This window comes from Mustela nigripes, chromosome 13 (genome assembly GCF_022355385.1).
Source record: "Mustela nigripes isolate SB6536 chromosome 13, MUSNIG.SB6536, whole genome shotgun sequence".
Lineage (NCBI taxonomy): Eukaryota > Metazoa > Chordata > Mammalia > Carnivora > Mustelidae > Mustela > Mustela nigripes.
Genome location: NC_081569.1, coordinates 19,168,559 through 19,191,954, shown reverse-complemented (window position 1 = coordinate 19,191,954; position 23,396 = coordinate 19,168,559). Strand labels below are relative to the sequence as shown.

The following is a 23,396-nucleotide window of genomic DNA, read 5'->3' as shown; positions in this document are numbered from 1 at the left end:
ACACAGGAAGCCACCACAATTGAAGTGTATTTGGAAGAAAGAGGAAGGAGCACTGAGGGATCAAGTAGTGTAGAGAAGCCATCAGATTCTGGGGGCAGTGATGGGGAAGGCCCGCAGTGCTTGGGTCAGCCTGTCTGGCCACCCTCTGTTTTCTGGTCCACAGTCCCCCAGAGGCCCTGATTTTGCTCTTTGGGAGGTTCCTCGTTGTCCATCCTCCTCCTCAGCCACATCTGAAGTACAGGACAGTTTGTCCCCGAGGCTGTACCCAGTTCCTGCTGGTGCACACTTGGGGGCTCAGAGCTTCTTTAAAGGATCTCACAGTCACAGGTGTTTGTAAGCTGGGCTTGTCCTTTGGCAGTCCCGATCTTTCCAGGATAGTAGGCCTCTGGGCTGTTGGCTTCTAAATTAGCTCCACGTGAACTGATCTTGCTTAAGGAATTCTTCTACACAGAGACTTCTCACCTTTTTTTTCCCTGGCCTTTGACTTGGCTCATTCCTCTGTCCCTCAGTTTAATGGTCTGAGGTCCTATGCAACCACAGGCTGTGGGAGGGCAGCACCCTTACTCTGATCCCTGCAGTGGGCCTCGCCCCTACTGTCAGTCTTGACGTGTGGCCTTCGAGAATGTCCTCTCTGCCATTTGGGATGAAAGACTGTTTCTCCAGTCTGGCACAGCCTCACATTTCTGGACTCTTAATCAGTTTGGATTACAGGCCACAGGCAGAGCCTCTCTTGGCAAAGTCCCGTCCGTCCCTTCCATCTCCGCCTGCAAACTGGATATTTCTCACCTGGGCTGAGCTTGGTGGGGTGGTATTTTGCAAAAGCTGCAGTAGCTGTCCAGCGTTTGCCAACATTCTGCCTTTCTATGCCTGCTTCCTTTTGTGCTGCAGGCTTGTGAGCCCCTAAGTTTGATCTCAGGCTTTACCAAACACGTTCTCAACTATTGAATCAAATATCTATCAATATTTGATACTTACCAAATATCGAATATCAAATGATGCCACGGCAAGGGGCACTGGCTTTCCACATCTCACTGCCCATTTGCTAAGCTGGTGCCATGTGTTTTGGTGTTCACCTCTGGGTCCTCAGTCTTCTGTATTAGTGAAGATCAGGCTAAGTCACTGCAACAGAGGCCACAAAAAATTCAGTGGTGTAAACAGGATCAAAGCCTTTCTCCAGTAGCAGTCTGGAGGTGCGGGGTGCCAGCTTGGCACGGCAGCACTCCTCTGCATAAGTCATTTGGAAACCTGAATTCCCACCGTTTGGTTGAATCATCAGTCTGTACATTCCGTGATGCGCTGTCTGCATGGGCCTGGGCAACAGTGCGCATGCGCTGTGGTGTGCAGAGGGTGGGGAGGGGTTGGAGAGGGGCTCTCCAAGGTCTTAAGGCTAAGATGCGGAAGTGCTACAGGCCACTTCACTTGCACCCGTTGCTTCCAGACCTAGTCACGTGACCACATCTGGCTGCAAGGAAGGCTGCAAACTCCTGCCCAGGAAGGAGGGAAAGGATTTGAAGAACCCTTAGCAGTATACACAGCCATTAAAAATGAAAATAAAATTCTACTACATTAATAACAGTAGCTAGCATTTAGTAAGATGTTTTTATTGTGAGTGTGGCCTTATTTAATCCTTAAGATAAATGGATGAGGAAGCTCCTCTAAACCCCATTTTACAGATGAGAAAACTGAGGCTGAGAGTACACCGTTCAGTGTTTAAACCCAGGTTGGTCTGACACCGGAGTAGGTGCTCTTAAACCACAGCTCTGTACCACTGCTCACCTTACAGAACTTACAGAATTTCAAACATCATACTGGAAAGAGGACATGGTCTCATAGTACCTGACATTATGAGGGGACAGAGAAAAGTTATCTTTGCACCTTCCCCCGGTTGGAACATTTAGCAGACTATTCCAACAGAGGTCATTAAAGCACATCTCCTGACCCAGCAGTCTTCAGGAATTTTTCATGAGGAAATGACTGGGAACTAAGATGTGTGTTCAAGAGTGTTCACTGCAGTATTATTTGTCCCCAAACAAAACAAAGCAAAACCCCCCACAAAGAAATACCCAAAATGCCCAGCCACAGAGGATTCAGTAAGTAAGTCTTACTAGTGTGTTTCTCAGGTGTGTCTGTTGTCAGGGAAATGTGTGACATTACTGAGTTTAAGAAGTATGTTACCATACTGTTATGCTGAAAAGAAATTAAAAAAAAAAAAAGAAGTATGTTACCAAATAATATATCCAGAATGGTACTGTTACTAGGTTTTTATATTGATATATATATTTATCAAAAATTGTGATAGGACATAAAACAAAATGTTAACAGCAATTTCTGGGTGCTGGGATTGAGGGTTTTTTTTTTTCTTTTTCTTCTTTGCTTTTCTGTGCTTTCCCAGTTCTTAATGTGTTGTTTTGTCAATAATTTTCAAACAATAAATGTGTGTGGGGTGTGTGTGAAGAGAGAGAGAGAGAGAGAGAGTGAGAGAAGGATGGGTAGATATAGAAAAAAACTTAAAAAGACATGTACTAAAATGTTAGGAATAGTTATTTCAGGTTGGTAAATTCAGATGTGATTTTTATTTTGTTCTTTGTGTTTTCTTTTTTCCAAGTATTGTTGTTGTTGTTGTTGTTTTGTTGTTGTTGTTGCTGTTGTTTTTTTTACGGTGGATGTGTACCACTTTTGTATTTAAAATAAACGTTATGAAATAAAAAATCTATTCTATTAGTTTACATTTGTACTTTCTATTCACTTAAGAAAAAAACCCTGGAAATTATTCTAATCTTTTGTTTTAATGAATCATTGTAGAATGTGATAAGGTTAACTCCCAAGTGACTTTTCTCTTACTAGTCCAGAACTGGCTGAAAGCGCAGTTGTAGCCAAAGTAAATGGTGAACTGTGGGACTTGGACCGTCCATTGGAAGGGGATTCCATTCTAGAGCTGCTTACATTTGATAATGAGGAAGCTCAAGCTGTAAGTATTCAAAATCCAATTAACAAAACAAACTTTGTATTATAAATGATATTATGCATGAAGACACACATTAAAGTCAAGAATGATGAGTTTTGTAACCTTCTAAGACTTAAAATTTGTTTATTGGTGTTTAGTATGTATTTAATGAGTTTCTATGGACTAAGTACAAATATATATCAGCTTTTAAAGAAGCCCCTATTTATCGTTTTTTAAAATAATTGTTTCCTTATGCTATAATGCTTTATTTTAAAATCAATGTATATTTCAAATGAAGTTTAATAGATTCTTAAAAATGGGTCTACTTTATAATACAATATGTGTAGGAGAGTTTGAAAACATTACCAAAACTCAGATATCCTTTAAATAGTTATTAATGTACTATTCTGTAAAATAGATACCAGATTTTCATGTAGGTCTCTGATATGCATCGTTAACCTTGACTTTGTAGTTTACTCTTCACGCAGCCCATTATCCACCTAAAACATAACCTATTGGCTTAGGTAACATTAATCTTGAAACTTAGGCTAAATTTCTTGATTTATCAACCCAAACTTATAAGAAGCATATTATTATTACTTTTCCTTTTAAAGCATGTGAGGTATAATAATCCAATAGCTAAATAATACAATATTAATAAAATCACATTTAAAAGTGATTCAGAAAGAGCAATTTTTAGAAGAAATACATAGCATCTATGTATTATTTAATTTTTCTTGTGAGTTGTTAACACCTGTCTCTTAACTTGATCTTAGATGTCATCCCTAGTCTCTAAAATTTTATAAATTCCCTCAGTCGGCTGACTAGCATCTAAGGCCTTAGAGGCACGCATAGGCACTACAGGGCTGCAGTGGACAAAGCCTGGAGACTCCCACTTCCAAGGGTTTCAAGAGTTTACATTCAGTGGGAGGAGGTAGTAAACAAGAAAACAAACAACTGAAGGTTTCAGATAGTGTCAGTTTCTGGAGGAGTTAAATGGGGGCTGGAACCAAGAGCCGCCATGACAGCTGGCAGGGCAGTTAGTTTTGATCCTCAACTCAGGGCCCAGATTCCACCTGAAATCCTTACTTAGACCTTCCCACACTGGCTCTTGGTTTATCTGCAGGTGTCCCTCCTGAGAGTCTTTGAACTTTTTCAGTCTGCCAGGTACTGGGATGGCAGGGGATGGACGAACTACCAACTTAAATGTTCTTTGGAGATGTGGGCATCTTTGGGGTTTTCCCTCCTCGAATTCAGTGACCTCATGAAAAAGAAAACATTTGTTATCACGGGAAATCTTTCTAGGGTGCTGAACTAGCAGGCCCCTCTGCTTCCTGTGCTCAGAACATGGTATCTGACATCAGATTGTAGGGTTTCAATAATTATGTGTGGTTGTTGATGCAAATGATAATAGGTAAACACATTCACCAAATGTTTATTTGCCAAACCATTACCAAGTGACCCTGGCCCCTCGAATCCCCAGTTACCCTACCACATAGGTAGGTTTTATTTTTTTTATTTTTAAAAAAATTTTTTCAATTTATTTATTTTCAGAAAAACAGTATTCATTATTTTTCACCACACCCAGTGCTCCATGCAATCCGTGCCCTCTATAATACCCACCACCTGGTACCCCGACCTCCCACCCCCGCCACTTCAAACACCTCAGATAGTTTTTCAGAGTCCATAGTCTCTCATGATTCACCTCCCCTTCCAATTTACCCCAACTCCCTTCTCCTCTCTAACACCCCTTGTCCTCCATGATATTTGTTATGCTCCACAAATAAATGAAACCATATGATAATTGACTCTCTCTGCTTGACTTATTTCACTCAGCATAATCTCTTCCAGTCCCGTCCATGTTGCTACAAAAGTTGGGTATTCATCCTTTCTGATGGAGGCATAATACTCCATAGTGTATATGGACCACATCTTCCTTATCCATTCGTCCGTTGAAGGGCATCTTGGTTCTTTCCATAGTTTGGCGACCGTGGCCATTGCTACTATAAACATTGGGGTACAGATGGCCCTTCTTTTCACGACATCTGTATCTTTGGGGTAAATACCCAGGAGTGCAATTGCAGGGTCATAGGGAAGTTCTATTTTTAATTTCTTGAGGAATCTCCACACTGTTCTCCAAAGAGGCTGCACCAACTTGCATTCCCACCAACAGTGTAAGAGGGTTCCCCTTTCTCCACATCCTCTCCAACACATGTTGTTTCCTGTTTTGTTAATTTTGGCCATTCTAACTGGTATAAGGTGATATATCTCAATGTGGTTTTAATTTGAATCTCCCTGAGGGCTAATGATGATGAACATTTTTTCATGTGTCTGATAGCCATTTGTATGTCTTGATGGGAGAAGTGTCTGTTCCGAGATCATGACCTGAGACGAAGGCAGAGGCTTTAGCCCACTGAGCCACCCAGGCAGGCCTCAAGCTTTGCTTTTCTATACGGTTTTTTTCATGAATATGTGCTAAATACTCATAAGTTGCTTTATGTTCAGTATCTTAATATGTCCATAGTAACAGGAAAATAAATTCCCAGAACAACAACAACAAAAATCTTTGTTACTAAAAGAAGCATCAAGATCTTGGAAAAGTTACTTCGCCATTCTAAGCTTCATCTGTAAAACAGGGATTAAAACCTACTTGTGTCTGTTCACATATTTTATGGACATAAAAATCTTGAGGCCCACCTGGGTGGCTTAGTGGGCTAAAGCCTCTGCCTTCGTCTCAGGTCATGACCTCAGGGACCTGGGATTGAGCCCCGCATTGGGCTCTCTGCTCGGCAGGAAGCCTGCTTCCCGCCCTCCCCCGCCTGCCTCTCTGCCTACTTGTGATCTCTCTCTGTCCAATAAATAAATCTTTAAAAAAAAAAAGCAAATCTTGAAAAGTCAGATCTAAAACAATGAGAAATTAATGATTTTTTAAAAGCATTTTTGCCTTATGGAAAAATTCAAGACCTTTTATATTGTAAAAGATGATTCTATTTGTAAGACTAGTTAGAGCATAATGTAACATACAGAAGAAACTCTTGCTGCCCTCTAGATAAGTTCATATAGAAAAACGACAGGAAGAATATTCACGTAAAGCTGATACATACGCACAACAAAAACAAAGGGCATTTTATAAGATGGCAACAGCTTGCGAGTTTAAAACACAGCTAATGGTATTTCCTTTTGTAAGCATATTGTCCAGTAAAAGAATATATATAGGTGTTTATTATTCTGCTTTAAATCTTTGGGGGAAGTCCTAGGGAAACCCTTGATAGTAGTTTCTTCCAGTCCCTCAGGGCTTGAATCGGGCTTTGCTGCCCATTTCAATGGCCATTTCCCCCCTCCCCACCAATCCTCTGGATCCTCTCAGCAGTAGTGACAATGACCCATGCCCTTCTTTTAAGGTCCTCCATGCCACCATTGCTTTCCTGGCTTCATTCCCACCCTTGGTTCTTTCTCAGTCTCCTTTGCTGGCTTTTTCTCCTTCATCTGCCCGCAGAGTGGAGAGTTCCTCCGTGCTCAGTCATGGCACCCTTTGTCTTTAGATTCCTGTTCCAAGCTGCCCCGTCTGTTCACGGTCCGCTGTCAGTTCTTCTATCTGTAGCAGGACACGTCTCAGTCTTGTGTACACTGCTGCCTGTGGGGTAGCTCCATCCACAGAGATCGTACGGGGGTCTTCAGCATGGCCACGGTGGAAACCTTGATTGTGGCCCCAGAACGGATTTCTTCCCTGTCTGCCATCTCAGGGTACACCTCCACGCCACACCTGATGGCTCTACCTGGAGTCTCAGAGGCTGTGTGTGTTTACTGCCTGCTCCCTCCTCAACAGTCTCGAATTAATTAGTAAGCCTTTACTTTCCTGCTGTGTCTTGAATCTGGCCACTTCTCCCAACTCCACTGCCACCATCCCAGAGTCTACGATGGCATTATTCTACCACAACCCGGGAAAACTACCCACCTGCTGTCCTGTTCCCCTAAAGTCCCTTCCCGTACTGCTACCAAATGATGTTTCAAAAATGTAAATTGAATGATTTCTCTTCTGCTTAAAGCCCTTCACTGCATCTCATTGCATTTAGAGTAAAAGTCAGCCTCCCTCTTCCCCAGCCACCTCCCCCACCCTAGCTCCGCCCCAGGCTTGCGAGGTTGCTGGCCCTTTCTTCCCTCTGCAGCCTTTCTCAGGCTACCCTGCGTTGTCCCTTACATGTTAGCCACGCAGGCCTTCCTGACTCCCTGTGCAGGCAGAGTCTTCACTGTTAACTCTTCATGACAGTGCCCTGTCCATCTCCCCTTAAATGCTCTTCTCACCTTGTGATTATGCCCTTGACCTAGTTTACTGATGCTTTTCTCTCCCACACTGTGCTGCAAACCACATGAGGGCGGTGACTCCTTTTCTTTCACTGTTGTATCCCTAGCACCTAACTCAGTATTCGGCTCAACAAATATCTAGGTGTGGACAACGCACCAAAGAAGAGACTTGGGTTCATGTTGACAGTTACTCTGCCCTCCCAGCACCATCCGGAGCAAAGGGGCTGTGCCCAGGGACTGACACTCTGGGGCTGTTTGCAGATCCTGCCCCAGCCTAAGGCTGCGGGTTGGGATTGCACGTAGCCTGCCCAGCCGGCCAGCTACCTCCGTTTCGATCAATTTTATTTGTCAAACAGCTTTCTCATTGTAATGTTTCCTATTTAATAAGGGAAAGGAGGGGCTGCCAGGGAACTCCACTGTCTTGCTTCTTTGGCACCTATATTTGATGACTTCAGTTAGCTTTAGTTTATCCGTAAGCCATCCATTCCTTGGGCATTCAAAACCAGATTCAAAACCCAGCTTTCCGACTTTGTAGACCTGTAGAGCAGCTCGTGGACGGTGGTAAAAGAACTCACGTGTGGGCTGCCCGGGGCTCTCAGGCAGCCAGCCGCCATTCCCAGGCCATACTTGTCTCCCTCCAGAGCGATCTTGTCAAAATCCGTTCAACCTGTGAAGACTGCCGTGTAGATGCAAGCTACTCTGGTCCTCTGCATTCAGCTTAGAGGCTGTCCCTGGACAGAAAGGGAAGGAAACTGGTGTCTGTCACTCCTTGCTTCCCTCCACACTGGGCTGGACTCCACACTGGGCGGCTACTCTGCTCAGCGTCCCGAGCGGGTGGTGGAGGCTTTTACGATCGCTCTGCAAGTGAAGACACCCAGAAGTGGTTTCAGACCTGTGCTTACAGCTGAGACTCAGGACAGCAGTTCACAGTAGAACCCAGCTTGTGACCCTGGTGTAATTGCCAGGAGCTCTCAGAAAGTGTTCTCTTCAACAAGGGCATTAAAGCGTTTCTTTTTTCTTTTCTCTTTCTTTCTTTCTTTCTTTCTTTCTTTCTTTCTTTCTTTCTTTCTTTCAAGATTTTTCTTTACTTATTTGGTGAGAGCACAAGCAGGCAGAGCAGCAGAGGGAGAGGGAGAAGCAAGAGCCCCACTGAGCAGGGAGCCCGATGTGGGGCTCGATCCCAGCTCGTGACCTGAGCTGAAGGCAGTCGCTTCACTGACTGAGCCACCCAGATGCCCCTACTGAAGTGGTTATTTTTTCAGACTGATGTTGCTCTGTGTCTTGGCATTTGTCCCCTTAAAGGCGATCCGCTTGCCTCCTTGTGTGATGGGACTGACAGTTTTCCATGCCATCATTGCAATAGCTACTGGCCTCTGTGTTCCCCACAGGTGTACTGGCACTCCAGTGCTCACGTGCTCGGGGAGGCCATGGAGCTCTACTACGGAGGCCACCTGTGCTATGGTCCACCCATTGAAAATGGATTTTATTATGACACGTTCATTGGAGACAGGTAACACCCCTGCAGAGCCACTTCTGAAGGCATGCGTGTATCATGGTTACATATTAATTTAGTGAATGTATCTGTGTTCTGTAACTTGAGTATAGACTGCGCATGTTGGAAAATTATTTTTTTATGAGTTTAGATTCCAGAGCAGCTTCTCCAACTTTCTTTCTTCTCCCCAGAAGGAAGTGATATACCATTTATCTCACATGAGATGACATCTCATGTGAGATAAATATACCAGAGCCTAGTACTAACTTAAGAACAGAATCCCAAATGTAATCCCCAGAGAGCGGTCGGTTCAGTTTCCGCTCCATGATAATGAAGGGCGCTACCCACTTTGGCCAGACATCTTGCTCAGATAAGTACCGGGCAGAGTAGACAGAGAGGCCTCGCCTTGGGTAGGTCTGTGTTTGAAATCACTAGCCACAGGCCCAGCCCCAGCCCACCAGCTGTATCCCGATGGCTCTTAAGGACTAGATGCCAAAGCTGAAACCTTCCCATTTCTGTCCCGCCGTCAATCCAGTTCTATCTCCTAAACAGTTCTCCACCCTCTCCTCTTCCTTCGTACTTCTGCCTCATTTAGACCCATGATTTCTCTTGCTAGATGACTTTGGTACATTTTTGTCCTTAACTTTCACCACTGCACTGAGCACCCAGTACCATTCAACGAGATTCTCGGACCGTCTATCTTGTGCTCTGTGCTTGATGCTGGTGATGCAGCAGGGAACAGATTAGTCTGTCCCCGTGGAGCTCACAGTCTGTTTAGCTTACATGAGAAACAAACTAACAGCCATCTACTGTCAGGTGGTGATGAGTGGTAGGGAGGAAAAGAAGCCAGGTAGGGGGAGGTGTGTGCCATGACAGGTGGTCAGGAAGGGGGAAAGAGGTGCTGAAGCAGGGACCCAGACGGAGGAAGGGAGCAAGTTCTGAAGCTGGTGTGTGTGTGGGCGGGGAGGGGAGTGTATTTATGGACATTTGGGGGAAGAACATTCTAGGCCTCTGGAACCTCCCTGGTGTGGGCCTATGCCTGGCTTGTTTGAGGAAAGGCAAGGAAGCCGGCGTGGGTGAAGGGGAGTGAGAGTAAACCAGGGAACAGGTGAAAGGGGTCAGCCTCTGGCTCCCAGAGGCCCATTCCCTGCGAGTGCCAGACTGGACAGGACAACTCACACCCACAGATCTGTCCCCAGCCCTGATTCTATAGTCACTGAAGGCAGGGATTTGTGGGCACTTATTATAGCTCTTTTGAACAAAAGTGTCGATGCATGAAGTATAAGCTAGACCGCACGAAAAACAGACCTCAAAGGAGCTTACCCTCTAACCCGGGAGGATCCTAACAGGGCTTTTCAAATTGCAGAGAACTGTGGGTAAATCATTTCCTCTGTCCGGGGCCTCCCTCAGGATTCTTCTTTGAGCCATGAGTAGATCTGGCGTGCCTGTGGACGTCTAACTCTCTGAAGGCCCGGTGCAGTAAAACACAGAATTCCTCAGTGCAGACAGGGTGTTGCTAAGTGACAACGGTCTACAGAAAGGACATCGCAGGACGGCTGAGAAATCTGTGTTGACCCTCCCTTGCTCTTCTTTTTAGGGCGGTGTCCAGCACGGAACTGTCAGCCTTGGAGGACATCTGTAAGACCATCATCAAAGAAAAGCAGCCTTTCGAAAGACTGGAAGTCAGCAAGGAAGTGCTCCTCAAAATGTTTAAGGTGATTTCGGGAAACTCTTCAGAATGAGAAAACCTTTTGCCAGGAATATTAAAAATGATTAGTTGACATAGACTGCTTTTTTTTTTTTTTAAACAGATAATTGAGTGTTGCTTGCCACATTGTTCCAGAGTTTGGCAGCCTACCGTGAGGTGGTCCCTAGTCACCCAATGTGATATGTCCCTACTGAGTCCCAAACATTTCATTTTATTTTATTTTTTTAAGATTTTATTTATTTATTTGACAGAGAGAGAGAGAGAGAGAGAGAGATCGATCACAAGCAGGCAGACAGGCAAGCAGAGAGAGAGGGGGAAGCAGGCTCCCTGCCGAGCAGAGAGTCCAATATGGGTCTCGCTCCCAGGACCCTGAGATAATGACCTGAGCCAAAGCAGAGGCTTAACTTACTGAGGCACCCAGGCACCCCTGGAACATTTTAATGCAGATTTATGTAGGTGGAGGACCAGCTGAATAATTTTCACGTGTGCGTTTATAAATGAGATCAATTTTGAGTGTTAATATTCTGACTGCTAAATTCAATGCCACTTCTGCTTTCTCTTTATATTATTTTGACCAACGTATGTAAATATATTCCTCATCTAATCTAATTTTTATTTATTTATTTTTGAGAGAGAGAGTGAGAGTGTGTGTGCACACGTGTGAGCAGGGGTGGGGGAAGGGGGGGAGAGGGGCAGAGGCACAGGGAGAGAATCTTCAGTAGGCTCCACACCCAGCCCAGACTGGAGCCTGACAGGGGACTCAGTCTCACAGCCCCGAGATCATGGCTGTACTGAAATTGAGAGAGCCAGATGCTTAACCTGTTGAGCCATGCAGGTGCCCCCTGGTTTTAATTTTAAAATCATATCAGAGAAAGCACGTGATTTGAATACGTAAGACTATTAGTTCTGTGGGCTGGAATTAAAATATAGGTTTGGGCTAGGTAAAGTTGCAGCTTTTCATGTATGTGTGTGTGTGTGTGTGTGTGTGAAAATACGCAAACTAGAAAAATTTATTATGTTAACCATTTTTAAGTATATTCATATTGGACAACCGTGACCACCATCCATCCACAGAGCTTTTTTCTCTTTTCCACCTGGAACCCCACACCTAATAAACACGAGCTCCCCTTTTTCTGCTTCTACAGATTTGACTACCCTAAGAATGTATAAATGGAATCATATCTGTCATTTTGTGACCTCCTTTCACTAGCGTTATGTCCTCAAGGTTCGTCCATGTTGTAGCCTATGTCAGAATTTCCTTCCGTTTGAAGGCTGAATAATACTCCGTCATATGTATTGACAGCATTTTTTTTTGTTCATCCATCTGTTGGTAAACACTTGGGTTGTTTCCACCTTTTGACTATTGTGAAAAGTGTCTCTGCGAACATGGCTGTGCAAATATCTGTTCTAGTCCCTGCTTTCAGTTCTTTGGGGTATATACCCAGAAGCTGCTGGATCATATGGAAATTCTCTGCCAACTGCCAGAATGTCTGCCACAGGAGCCACATCATTTTGCATTCCCATCAGTGATGCCCAAACGTTCCAATTTCTCCACATCCTCGCCAACGCTTGTAGTTCTCTGTTTTGTTGGTAGTAGCCATCCTAATGGGTGTGAGGTGGTATCTCATTGTGCCATTGATTTGCATTTCTTGGATGAGGAGTGATGTTAAGCATATTTTCATTGACCTGTTGGCCAGTTGTGTGTCTTATTTGGGGAAATGTCTATTCCTCTGCCCACTTTGTAATTGGGTTGTTTTTTGTTGTTGAATTATAGGAGTTCTTTATATATTCTGGATATTAATCCTGTATCAAATATGTGATTTGCAATTATTTTCTCCTGTTCTGTGGGTTGCCATTTTGCAGCTACTCTTAAGAACTAAACTTAAATGTCTGTGAAGAAAAATGATTTGATTTAAACATATAAGTATGAAACATACTCATGTTTCATAAAAGTTAAATCATACAAATCGATTTTTTTCTCTCAACAGTTATCCCCTTTAAATAATCATTTAATAAAAAGTACCTGGCACCAAGGTAGTAGTGATGAAAGCAGGAAAGAAAAGAAAAGGGTCTGGTAACTTTTTAATGTAATGATAGGATCATTTTCTATAAACTTTGTTTTCGTTTTATGCAATAGAACAGCCATGTCCTCAGAGTTTTATTTATTTTATGTTGTTAAAATTGGAATCTTCTAACCTGAATGCAAGACCTAAAACCATAAAAATCCTGGAGAGCACAGGCAGTATCCTTTTTGACAGAGGCTAAAACAGCTTCTTTCTACCTATGTCTCCTGAGGTAAGGGAAATAAGAGCAAAAATTAACTATTGGGACTACATCAAAATAAAAAGCTCCGTATGACAATGGAAACAATCAACAAAATAAAAGGCAGCCTATTGAATGGGAGAAGATATTTGTAAATAATATATCTGATAGAAAGTTAATATATAAAATATATAAAGAACTTATCAAACAACACCCCAAGAAAGAATAATCTGATTAAAAATGGGCAGAAGACATGGATAGACATTTTTCCAAAGAAGACATCCAGATGGCCAATAGACACACGAAAAGATGCTCATCATAACTCATCACCAGGGAAACACAAATCAAAACCCCAATGAGATATCACCTCACACCTATCAGAATAGCTAAAATCAACAACACAAGAAATAGAAAGTATTGGCAAGGATATGGAGAAAGGGGATCCCTGTTGTCCTGTTGGTGGGAATGCAAACTGACGCAGCCACTCTGGGAAGCAGTATGTGGGTTCCTCAGAAAATTAAAACTAGAACTATCTTAGGATCCAGCAATCACACTACTACGCGTTTACCCAAAGAACACAAAAATACTAATTCAAAGGGATACATATATCCCTCTGTTTATAGCACCACTATCTACAATAGCCAAAATATGGAAACAACCCAAGTATCCATCAGCTGATGAAAAGATAAAGAAGATGTGGTTTATAAACCTACAATAGAGTATTATTCACCCATAAAAAAGAATGAAATGTTTCCTAGGAAGACATGGATTGAGCTAAATAAGTCAGAGAAAGACAAATGAATGATTTCACTCATATGTGGAATTTAAGAAACTAAACAAATAAGCAAAGGGAAAATAAAAGAGAGAGAGAGGCAACCCAAGAAACACTCTTAACTACAGAGAACAAACTGATGGTTACCAGAGGGGAGGTGAGTGGGGGGATGGGTGAAATAGGCGATGGGGATTAAGGAGGGCACCTGTGGTGAATACCTGGTGATGCATGGGAGTGATGAGTCACTATATTGTACACCTGAAACTACTAACTGAAATTTAAATAAAAACTTAAAAGAAATACATTTTGGAAATGTGATGAAAAAAATCAGAATCTTCTGGAACAGTGCTGTTTAATTAAAAATATAATGTGATAATGATGTACTATATATGTTGGCTAATTGAATTTAAATAAAAAATTAAAAAAATAAAAATGTAATGTAATCTACAAATCTGAGCCACATATGTAATCTTAAATTTTCTGGTAGCCACATTCTAATAGCAAAAGAATGGTGGGATTAATTTTTATAACATTTTTTAACCCATTATATCAAAAATATCACTTCAGTCTGTGATCGACATCAAAGTACTTCACTTGATCTTAGCCAAAAGGCCAAGAAGCGATGACATCAAAGTACTTAATAAGTTATTTTACATCCTGTCCTTCACAGTAAGAAATCCCTTGTGTTTCACACTTAAGCTCATCTCATTTCAGACTGGTTCCATTGCAAGTGCTCTGTAGCCACTCGGGCTCGTGGCTCCTGGTTTGGACACTACTGTTTTCAGCTGTGAGCTCATGGTATTTCCCGGGTCTCAGCAGCTAAAACACAGTAGACATCCATTCAGTGTCTGTTGAAGAAAGTAAAAGTTTTTCTTCCCACATAATAATATGCAAATATATTTTTCTTTGTAGTACAATAAATTTAAGTGCCGCATCCTGAATGAGAAAGTGAACACGCCAACTACGACAGTTTACAGGTAAAGCATTTTTAAGCATTGCTTGTGGTAAACTTGGTGTGAGAAGTAGAAGCAGTTGGTCTTTGGGTGGATGGTGTATTTGTAAATTCTCATGGTTGATGTACTACTTGGGTTTGGGACTCCAGAATGTTATCAGCAAAGGGAAATTACTCCCTCTTCGTTTGTATTTATCAGGCTGTTGCTAAACCCTGAATTTTTGTTTCCTGGACGTTAGAGGTGATGGCACCTTTCCCCCCATGGGTGAGACTGGGTTTGTCCAGTGCCTTACATTTTAGTGGGGGCTGTTAAGGAAGGGAATTTTGTTTTGCCCTTCCATATTCTTATTAATGGGGCAGCGAGAGTTGCTGAGGCCATCTTTATCCCACAGTGATTTTTCTGCCTCTCACCACATTCCCCGTTTCCTGGAGTCCAAGAGCATTAACTTTCATGCATTAGCCAGATGGTCATGATGAAACATAATGAAAGACAATGTGTTTTGGGAACCAAAGGCAAATCAAATAGTAGGAAGAGGCAAGTGAAGTCAGTACCACATGACTTAGTTCTGAGCCCCTTTTTTATTCATGCATTTTTTTTAAAGCTACCTGACAGGTAATTGCTGTCCTCCACGTCTGTGTGTTCTGGCTGGCTGGCTGCTTCTGTGACCTTCATGGTCCATCTTAGAAGATCTGATGTGTATGTAATTGAAATCACAGCTATCCTCCTAAGGGCATTTACTTTCCACAGTAATTAGTATTAAGTATTTATGGTTCTGGGGATTAATTGTGCTGTAAGTCAAGTCATCTCCCCTCTAAGCAAAGCTATGCACAGGGCATTTCTTGCATTATAATATGAACTCATTGCCCTTTGACATTGAAACAGGATAGATACCTGCTTGCCTTATTTTTTCCATTCTCCAATGACCTGATAAGGTTTTATTATTCATTACCTGTAATTCAAATTAATAGAATTTGCATTTTAAAGCTTAAAGACACACGAAGAAATAGAAAAGATATGCTGTTTTAAAAATTCTGGCTTCTAATACTTGAGCCTTTTTGGTTATTTCTTTGAGCCTTACTTAGGTCAACACTGGTACTTCTTACTCTGCCAGTTTAATTTTTGGAAAATGAATTGCTTTTCTTTCTATAGGGTTATTTAAAGATTTAAAGTATTGAGGTCTTTCATGTTAATTAGGCATTTCTTCCATTCCTCTGATTGTTGGTTTACTACTTCCATTTTGGGCAGAGAACAATACAGCCTGGTCATTCAAAGAAGTGATATTTTCATCTTTAAAGCTTATTTCAGTTTGGTGAATAAACCAGTCCCTCTATGTATTCATTGTTATTTTTAACCTTTTAAGCAGTGAACTTTAAAAATATTTAAAATTGGTTACAGTAGTTAAGGAACAACTCACTTTCTTTATTAAATTTTCCTTAAATTAATTGATTTTTAAGGACCTCCCCTCTGACTGTTACACAGATGTATAAATACTGTGTCATTTGTATTTTAAATGTTCTGTTCTTGGAAAAAAAGTCTGCTTATTAAGGTTTGGGGGTCCTTGTTTGTTAGAAGTACGAGAGAATTCCCAGCAACAGTATTAGATGCCTTTTGTTTTTTTGTTTGTTCTGTTTTGTTTTTGAAAGAGAGAGAGAGTGGGCTTACACTGCCCGTGAGGAGGGGACAGAGGGAGAGAGAGAATCTTAAGTATGTTCCATGCCCAGCACATGATGCGGGCTTGATTGCTCGGCCCTGAGATCATGACCTGAGCCAAAATCAAGAGTCGGACAATTAACCAACTGAGCTATCCAGGAGCTCCACCAAATTTTTTTTTAAATTTATTTTCAGCTTAACAGTATTCATTGTTTTTGCACCACACCCAGTGCTCCGTGCAATATGTGCCCTCTATAATACCCACCACCTTGTTTTAATAGTTGTGTCATCTCTGACACCACTTTTAAACCTTGGCCGGAGAGTTGCACTGTAAGTCAGTGTTCTGTTTTAGTAAACCAAAAGACAAGTAAGCATTTTGTCATAATGCCAGAGAGCCTAAAAACAAATAGAACACTCTTGAAATTTATTTATTTACTTTTAAAACAGCCCTGATTTTTTTCTTTTATATATTTCCTCAAATTTTCTTTTTTTAAAATTTAAGTTAATTTAATTTTTTCAGTGTCCTAAAATTCACTATTTATGCCCCACACCCAGTGCTCCATGCAATATGTGCCCTCCTTAATACCCACCACCAGGCTCACCCAACCCCATCTCCCCCAAAACCCACGCATTGTTTTTCAGAGTCCACAGTCTCTCATGGTTTGTCTCCCCCTCCAATTTTCCCCAAATCCCTTCTCCTCTCCACCTCCCCATGTCCTCCATGTTATTCCTTATGCTCCACAAGTAAGTGAAACCATATGATAATTGACTCTCTCTGCTTGACTTATTTCACTCAGCATAATCTCCCCTAGTCCCGTCCATGTTGATACAAAAGTTGGGTATTCATCCTTTCTGATGGAGGCATAATACTCCATAGTATATATGGATCACATCTTCTTTATCCATTTGTCTGTTGAAGGGCATCTTGACTCTTTCCACAGTTTGGGGACTATGGCCATTGCTGCTATGAACATTGGGGTACAAATGGCCCTTCTTTTCACTACATCTGTATCTTTGGGGTAAATACCCAGTAGTGCCATTCAGGGTCATAGGGAAGCTCTATTTTTAATTTCTTAAGAAATTTCCACACTGTTTTCCAAAGTGGCTCTACCAACTTGCATTCCCACCAACAGTGTAAGAAAGTTCTGATTTTTTTAAAAAAGGTTTCATTTATTTATTTGGGACGGAGAGAGAGTGCACACTCATGCAGGGGAGAGGAGCAGAAGGAGGGAGGGAGGGAGAAGCAGACTCCCTGCTGAGCAGGGAGCCTGATGCAGGGCTCCATCCCAGGACCCTCGGATCATGACCTGAACGAACGGAAGGCAGAGGCTTCATCGACTGAGCCACCCAGGCGCCCCAGACCTGATTTTTAAGAACAGGTTTAGATCTACAGCAAAATGGAGAAGGCACAACAATTTCTCCTGTACCCCCCCTTCACCCGTGCACAGCCTCGCCCACTCTCAACACCCCCCACAAACTGACACATGAGACACAAGTGATGGATCTTCACATGATGGACATGTCACAGTCACAGAGAGCCCAGAGTCTGCATCATGGTTCACTCTTGTTGGGGTTTGGTGAAGTTTATTTTTAGAGTGAGGTATCAAGTTAGTACATTTTGTATAAATTGAAGGTAATTTTGGTTTTGAAAGTTAGTGTAGAGCAGGGGAATGACTTTTTGATTTTATGAAAGTGGAAGGGTTTTAAGAGCCTTGGGATATGACATTGAAAAGTGGGGTCTTTATGTACAGTTACTTTCAGAAGATTATGTAACTTTTGAATTTTTTTTTAAAAATTGTATTTACTTATTTGAGAGATAGACAGTGAGAGAGACCATAAGAGGGGAGAAGGTCAGAGGGAGAAGCAGACTCCCTGTGGAGCTGGGAGCCAGATGCAGGACTTCATAGCTGGACTCCGGAATCATGACCTGAGACCAAGGCAGTTACTTAACCAACTAAGCCACCTAGGAGCCCCGTAACTTTTGAATTTGAGCAGAGAAGGGAATACTGGGATCTAAGGCTAGATAAATTGCCTCTTTATCCTAAATTAAAAATTAATTTTATTTTAAGTTGTCCCCAAATTAAAAATTGACTGAAGATGTATAAATAAGTGAGATCCTTCACTTTAAACATGAAAACTCAGTTTGTAATGAATGATCCGTAAAGCTGAAACTGTTACCTGGGCATGTCTGAAATATTTCATTATAGGTGCGGTCCGCTAATTGACCTCTGCAAAGGCCCCCATGTAAGACACACTGGGAAAATTAAAACCATAAAAATTTTCAAGGTAAGGATTTTTGTTTAATACAGCAAACTTAAGATGACCCGGATAATGAGGAATTTCAATCATATCTTTTATAATCTGAACATTGCAGTATTGTAAAATACTTCATTATTTAATTTTTACATAAACTTCTAAAAATACTATAATTTTTTACATTTTTGATAATTAGTACCTTACAAGTAGCTGTTAACTTTTTATTATCGAACCTTACTTTGCCTTTCTTTTTCATATGGCATGTTAAGATATTGATCTGCATATAGATAGTTAAGATATATAGACATAAGATTGTTAAGATATATAGATTTATAGATGTAAAGATATTGTTTTCTCAAATCACCATAAGTGAACAAGAACACCTGACTGGATCATCACGTCCCCCTTCCTCTGCTGCTGCTCTCTTTGGTGGTGCAGTTACTCTTGGCCTTGCCTGTCTTCCCCTTCTCCCACACTTCCCATTCCCACAGTCCACAGTGTGGACTCAATCATTTTCTGATGGATTTGGGCTGGGCAGGTTTAATTAGACTCCATTTCACAGTCTTTCCAGGAGTACTAAAAGTCATCTTTAAGTAAAGCCATGTGGATGATATTGCAGAAAATTGTGCACATGTTTAAAATCAGGTTTATTTGTCACCAAATGTTTGGTGTGCTTACCTAAATCCTGCTGGATGTGTAGAATTCCTCAACGTATTGGGAGGGAAATCCCAAAATGGAAACACTGCAGAGGATCTACGGGATCTCCTTCCCTGATAACAAGATGATGAAGACCTGGGAAAAGTTCCAAGAGGAAGCCAAGAATCGAGATCACAGGAAGATTGGAAAGGTACCTGCGTGTCCTGGTCCCCAGCAGGATGGGGATTTTCCTTGTTGGCCTCTGATTAAGTTGTTCGGTGTCTCTTCATCTGTTGTCCAGTCTTCTGTTCTTGCTAGCACTCTGAGTTGACTTTGCTGTTGGGTTCTTGCATGCTAATCTCCTAAATGTCTTCTCACCTCTTGCCTTCCCGTGTCTTCTGTTAAATTTAGAAATTACACCCTTCTCTCATTCTTATCATGAAACAAAAATAACATACTTTGTATTTGGGCAGCAGGGCAGAAAGAAAGAAGGAGATTTGAGAGCAGGCAGACCCGGGTTTCAGTCTCCATGGGGCCATTTAGGAGCTATGTTATGTGGGGGCCCAGGTATTTGCTTCTGGGACTCCCTGTGCTCGTCTCTTCCTCGGAAGCCCTTGCAGGGCTGATGCAAAGACAGATGCTGGATGGCGGCAACATGGGGCAGGTGTTCAGTGGTGACAGCCATGATACAATCCCCACCAGGTAGAGCCTACCTCCCGAGGTGATCTTTTCTGAACTTTGTGCCACGTTCTCTGCCCATGAGGTCCACGCTCCCAGGTGCCCAGTCAGAAATCAGCAGTAAATAAAAGGTGAACGAAAAGCTAACTAACCATAAATACAAATTGTGATTTTATATGCGCTAGTACATAGAGGTAAGTATTGAGGGGGCTTTGGGAAGTCAGTCATTAGAAGATGGAAATTGTGACTGAGTCATTCCTAGCATGTCACATACGTATAGTGAATATTGATCAATGGCAGTGAGATTTGAGATGCATTTATTGTTTTAATCTAGGAACAAGAACTGTTCTTTTTCCATGATTTGAGTCCTGGAAGCTGCTTTTTTCTTCCCAGAGGAGCCTTCATTTATAATACACTTATGGATTTCATACGAGTAAGTTAACTTTTAGAATGTTTTTCTTATCCAGCCCCATTTTACATTTTATTATTTTCTTTCATAGTAAGATGGCCAAGCATTTTCATTATCTTTAGTTTGGTAATAATAAGAGTTTTGAACCTAGAAGAGAAATACTGGGTTGAGCCTCAGAAAAAATTGAGATAAATTCTATATTCCCTAGATAAAATGCATTCTTGGGATTTCAATAAGTGCACCTCCCATCCATGGAAGTTTCTAGAACATGAACAATACAGAGATAAGCATTATTAGGCTAAGCATGGAACTCCCTGTGAAGGAGAGGAAAGGAGGAAGTGTCTAACTGGTACACGATGCTAAATGATGAAGGGTCGCTTCTCAAAATATGGTCCATGGTCCCTCTCCATTGTCCATGGTGTGACATGTCCAGGTGACTTGGCAACTCCATCCAGAGCCAAGAGTAAAGACAACTGTATAAAATACCTTCGTGTAATAAAGGTAAAATCTTCGCGTAAAATCTATAGATTAGAAAGTCTTCAGTTTATATCATTTGAACTACAGATTCTGTTCAAAGGTGATCCATGTAGACTATTAGGATTATGTTTCCTTTTTTGCATGTGTTTTTGTCTTTCCCATAACTAATAATCATCTAAAATTTTCACTTACTCAGTTTTATATCACTAACTTATTTAGTTCTTATCACTAATTCACCCTCAAACTTTTCCCCAAAACTGCAAAACTCCTTACGCGTGTTTTCTGATGATCCAGGTAATGTCTCAGTAATTTTCAAAATGTGGTCCTCTTGTTCTAGAATTAACTTGCTATAGGGATTCTTGCCAACTGGCATCTTAGGACTTGCTTTCTTCATCAGTCTCGCGACTCCCCTCACGTCTCTGCTGTGTTCATTCTCCTCTTTCCTCATCACACATCTTCCTCTTCCTTCCTTATCCCTCTCATCTGGGGGAGCACTTTCTTCAGTAACTTCCTGAGAAAAGGTTAGTGGCGCAAGCTGGTTATTCTCTGTCCACCTCACCAGTCTCGTTTCTCTTCCTTCTCTTCCTGTGCCGTGTCCCTGGAGGCTAAGTTCTGTGGACTCTATAACCTGGGCTACATACCCTCCAGTAGGGATTGGCCAGCATGAAGCCATAGTAGGCCAGACGGCCTTGAAGAAGCACTGAAGATTATCCGGGACTTGAGCAGGTGGTGATGGCCATCACAACTGCTATTTCGGATGGGCTGTCTTTGTGGAGAATCAGCACAGTCCCTGGCACCCCAAACTCTTGAGGTTAGGGGCTGAGTGTGTGGAGAATAACCAGAAAACCCCTATGGTGGCCTGAAAGCAATCTCTTATCTTTATAGATGCAAGACACACATGGTTGATGATTAGACCCGAGGCCTGATTGTAGGGGCTGCAGAATTGTAAAGTCATTTAAATTCACAATCCCAGTTGTTTGTTATGCTAAGGTAAGGGCACTTGTGGGTAAGAGTGGGTTCCTGAATTTTGGAGCAAGAATTTTTGGCAGACAGAGATGAGGCAGAGGACTTGAAATTTCCAGATACCCTTTGTCCGAAGAAATTGGCCTTTACATGCAAACTAAACAAAAATATTCAGGGACTTTACCTGTTTTTTCTCTTCTATATGGTCTTGCCTTTCCCCATATTTAGTAATTTTTTATTATATCTAAATACTGTATATAAAAAGAACTTCAAAGGCTGTAAATAATGTCATCTCCCACGAGAGCATTTACCTCCTGCCAAGACTGAAGGCTAATTGCTTGATCCAATTAAAGATTGTGCTGAGTTAGGGTGGGGCTTTCATTTTGATAAGACATGGTCTATCTCTTCTTCATCCATATTTCTAGGGCATGACCCTGGGTCTCCAGACCTGACAGTCTGGTCTCTTCAGCTCTGAAAGCCTGGAGGAGAGTCAATTCTGCTCTTTGAATGTGTTCTACTGGGTAGCAAATGGTTCCAAATCCCATCCGATTACTGCGTTGGCCCAACATCTAATAATACGTCATCTGAATCAGGTTTAGGTGCAGACGAGGCTCCTCAGGAGCAAAGTACAGGTCACCAAGTGCAGTCCTGCTCATTGTGAGATCTGCCCCGCCCACAATACAAAGTAATGACAGACAGACAGGATGCAGTACATACTGCCATTCCAAAAGGGTTGGGGAAGAGTAGTAGTCACCGATCTGCAGAAATCCTGACAATGTACTCATTCTTTCTCCCTGGTCAGAAAATGCACTTTGGTTAGGACTTTTGTCTCTGCATGGGCTGAGATTCTCAATCTGTTTCTTTTGGTAGGCATTTAGGGGTTCCAAGGCCTCATCTCATTGTGTGCTATCTCTGTCCCTTTTAATCTATGCCAGTACAATTCCTTTAAAAGCTTCATGAGATCTTTTATATACAATTATAGTCAACACTTAGGTGAAAATCACACCCGTGTCTCTTTATGAGCCAGATCTTTCTCTACCTAAGCCTGCCTGTGAGGTTGATGTGAGACAGTACACTTAAGATTCTTTTTTTTTTTTTTAAGATTTTATTTATTTATTTGACAGAGAGAGATCACCCATAGGCAGAGAGGCAGGCAGAGAGAAAGAGGGATGCAGGCTCCCCACTGAGCAGAGAGCCCAGTGTGGGGCTCGATCCTAGGACCCTGGGATCATGACCAGAGTGGAAGGCAGAGGCTTTAAGCCACTGAGCCACCCAGGCGCCACAGTACACTCAAGATTCTTAAAAGCCTTAATGTTTGGGGCACTTGGGTGACTCAGTCGGTTAAGCATTTGACTTATGGTTTTGACTCAAGTCATGATCTCGAAGTTGGGAGACTGAGGCCACCTTGGGCTCTGGTGTCAGTGCAGAGTCTGCTTTGGATTCTCTCTCCCTTTGCCTCTAGCTCATACGCACTCTCCCTCTCAAAACAAATCTTAAAATAAAAAAACATTTTAAAGTCTTATTGTCTAGGTGACAGAGTCTACCAAGCACAGTCTTAAGACTCTCAGAAGACTTACCAGCTATCACATGGATCATTCTGAGGTCTTCACAAGTGACACACAGTCATACCCTCAAGAGCTTTACCCTAGGCCCTGCTTTATTGGTGGTGACAAGCTTTTCTTACCTTGTGAGTCTTTTGCTGGAGAGTCTAAGGATACAATAGTTTCATTTTTGAATCCAACAGGTCCTGTCATTTTGATACTCCCTCTCAAAATCCTAATAGTACCCTGGGACGCCTGGGTGGCTCAGTTGCTTAAGCAGCTGCCTTCAGCTCAGGTCATGATCCCAGCATCCTGGGATTGAGTCCCACATTGGGCTCCTTGCTTGGCAGGGA

The 23,396-nt window shown here is 42.1% G+C and overlaps 1 protein-coding gene and 1 pseudogene across 3 annotated transcripts in view; one reads left to right on the top strand and one right to left on the bottom strand.

Annotated features, from left to right (window-relative positions):
• TARS3 (threonyl-tRNA synthetase 3) overlaps positions 1–23,396 on the top strand; it is a 60,996-nt gene that overhangs the window by 6,438 nt on the left and 31,162 nt on the right. For all 3 annotated transcript variants that reach the window (XR_009399017.1, XR_009399016.1, XM_059371688.1), the window contains exons 3-9: positions 2,845–2,968; positions 8,635–8,756; positions 10,336–10,453; positions 14,393–14,457; positions 18,291–18,369; positions 19,040–19,186; positions 19,988–20,086. Coding sequence is in view for 1 of the 3 variants with exons in the window: in XM_059371688.1 (XP_059227671.1) it covers positions 2,845–2,968; positions 8,635–8,756; positions 10,336–10,453; positions 14,393–14,457; positions 18,291–18,369; positions 19,040–19,186; positions 19,988–20,086 (754 nt within the window). In the remaining 2 variants the exon portion in view is untranslated. The remainder of the gene's footprint in view (positions 1–2,844; positions 2,969–8,634; positions 8,757–10,335; positions 10,454–14,392; positions 14,458–18,290; positions 18,370–19,039; positions 19,187–19,987; positions 20,087–23,396) is intronic.
• LOC132000343 (U2 spliceosomal RNA) lies at positions 13,964–14,104 on the bottom strand (annotated as a pseudogene).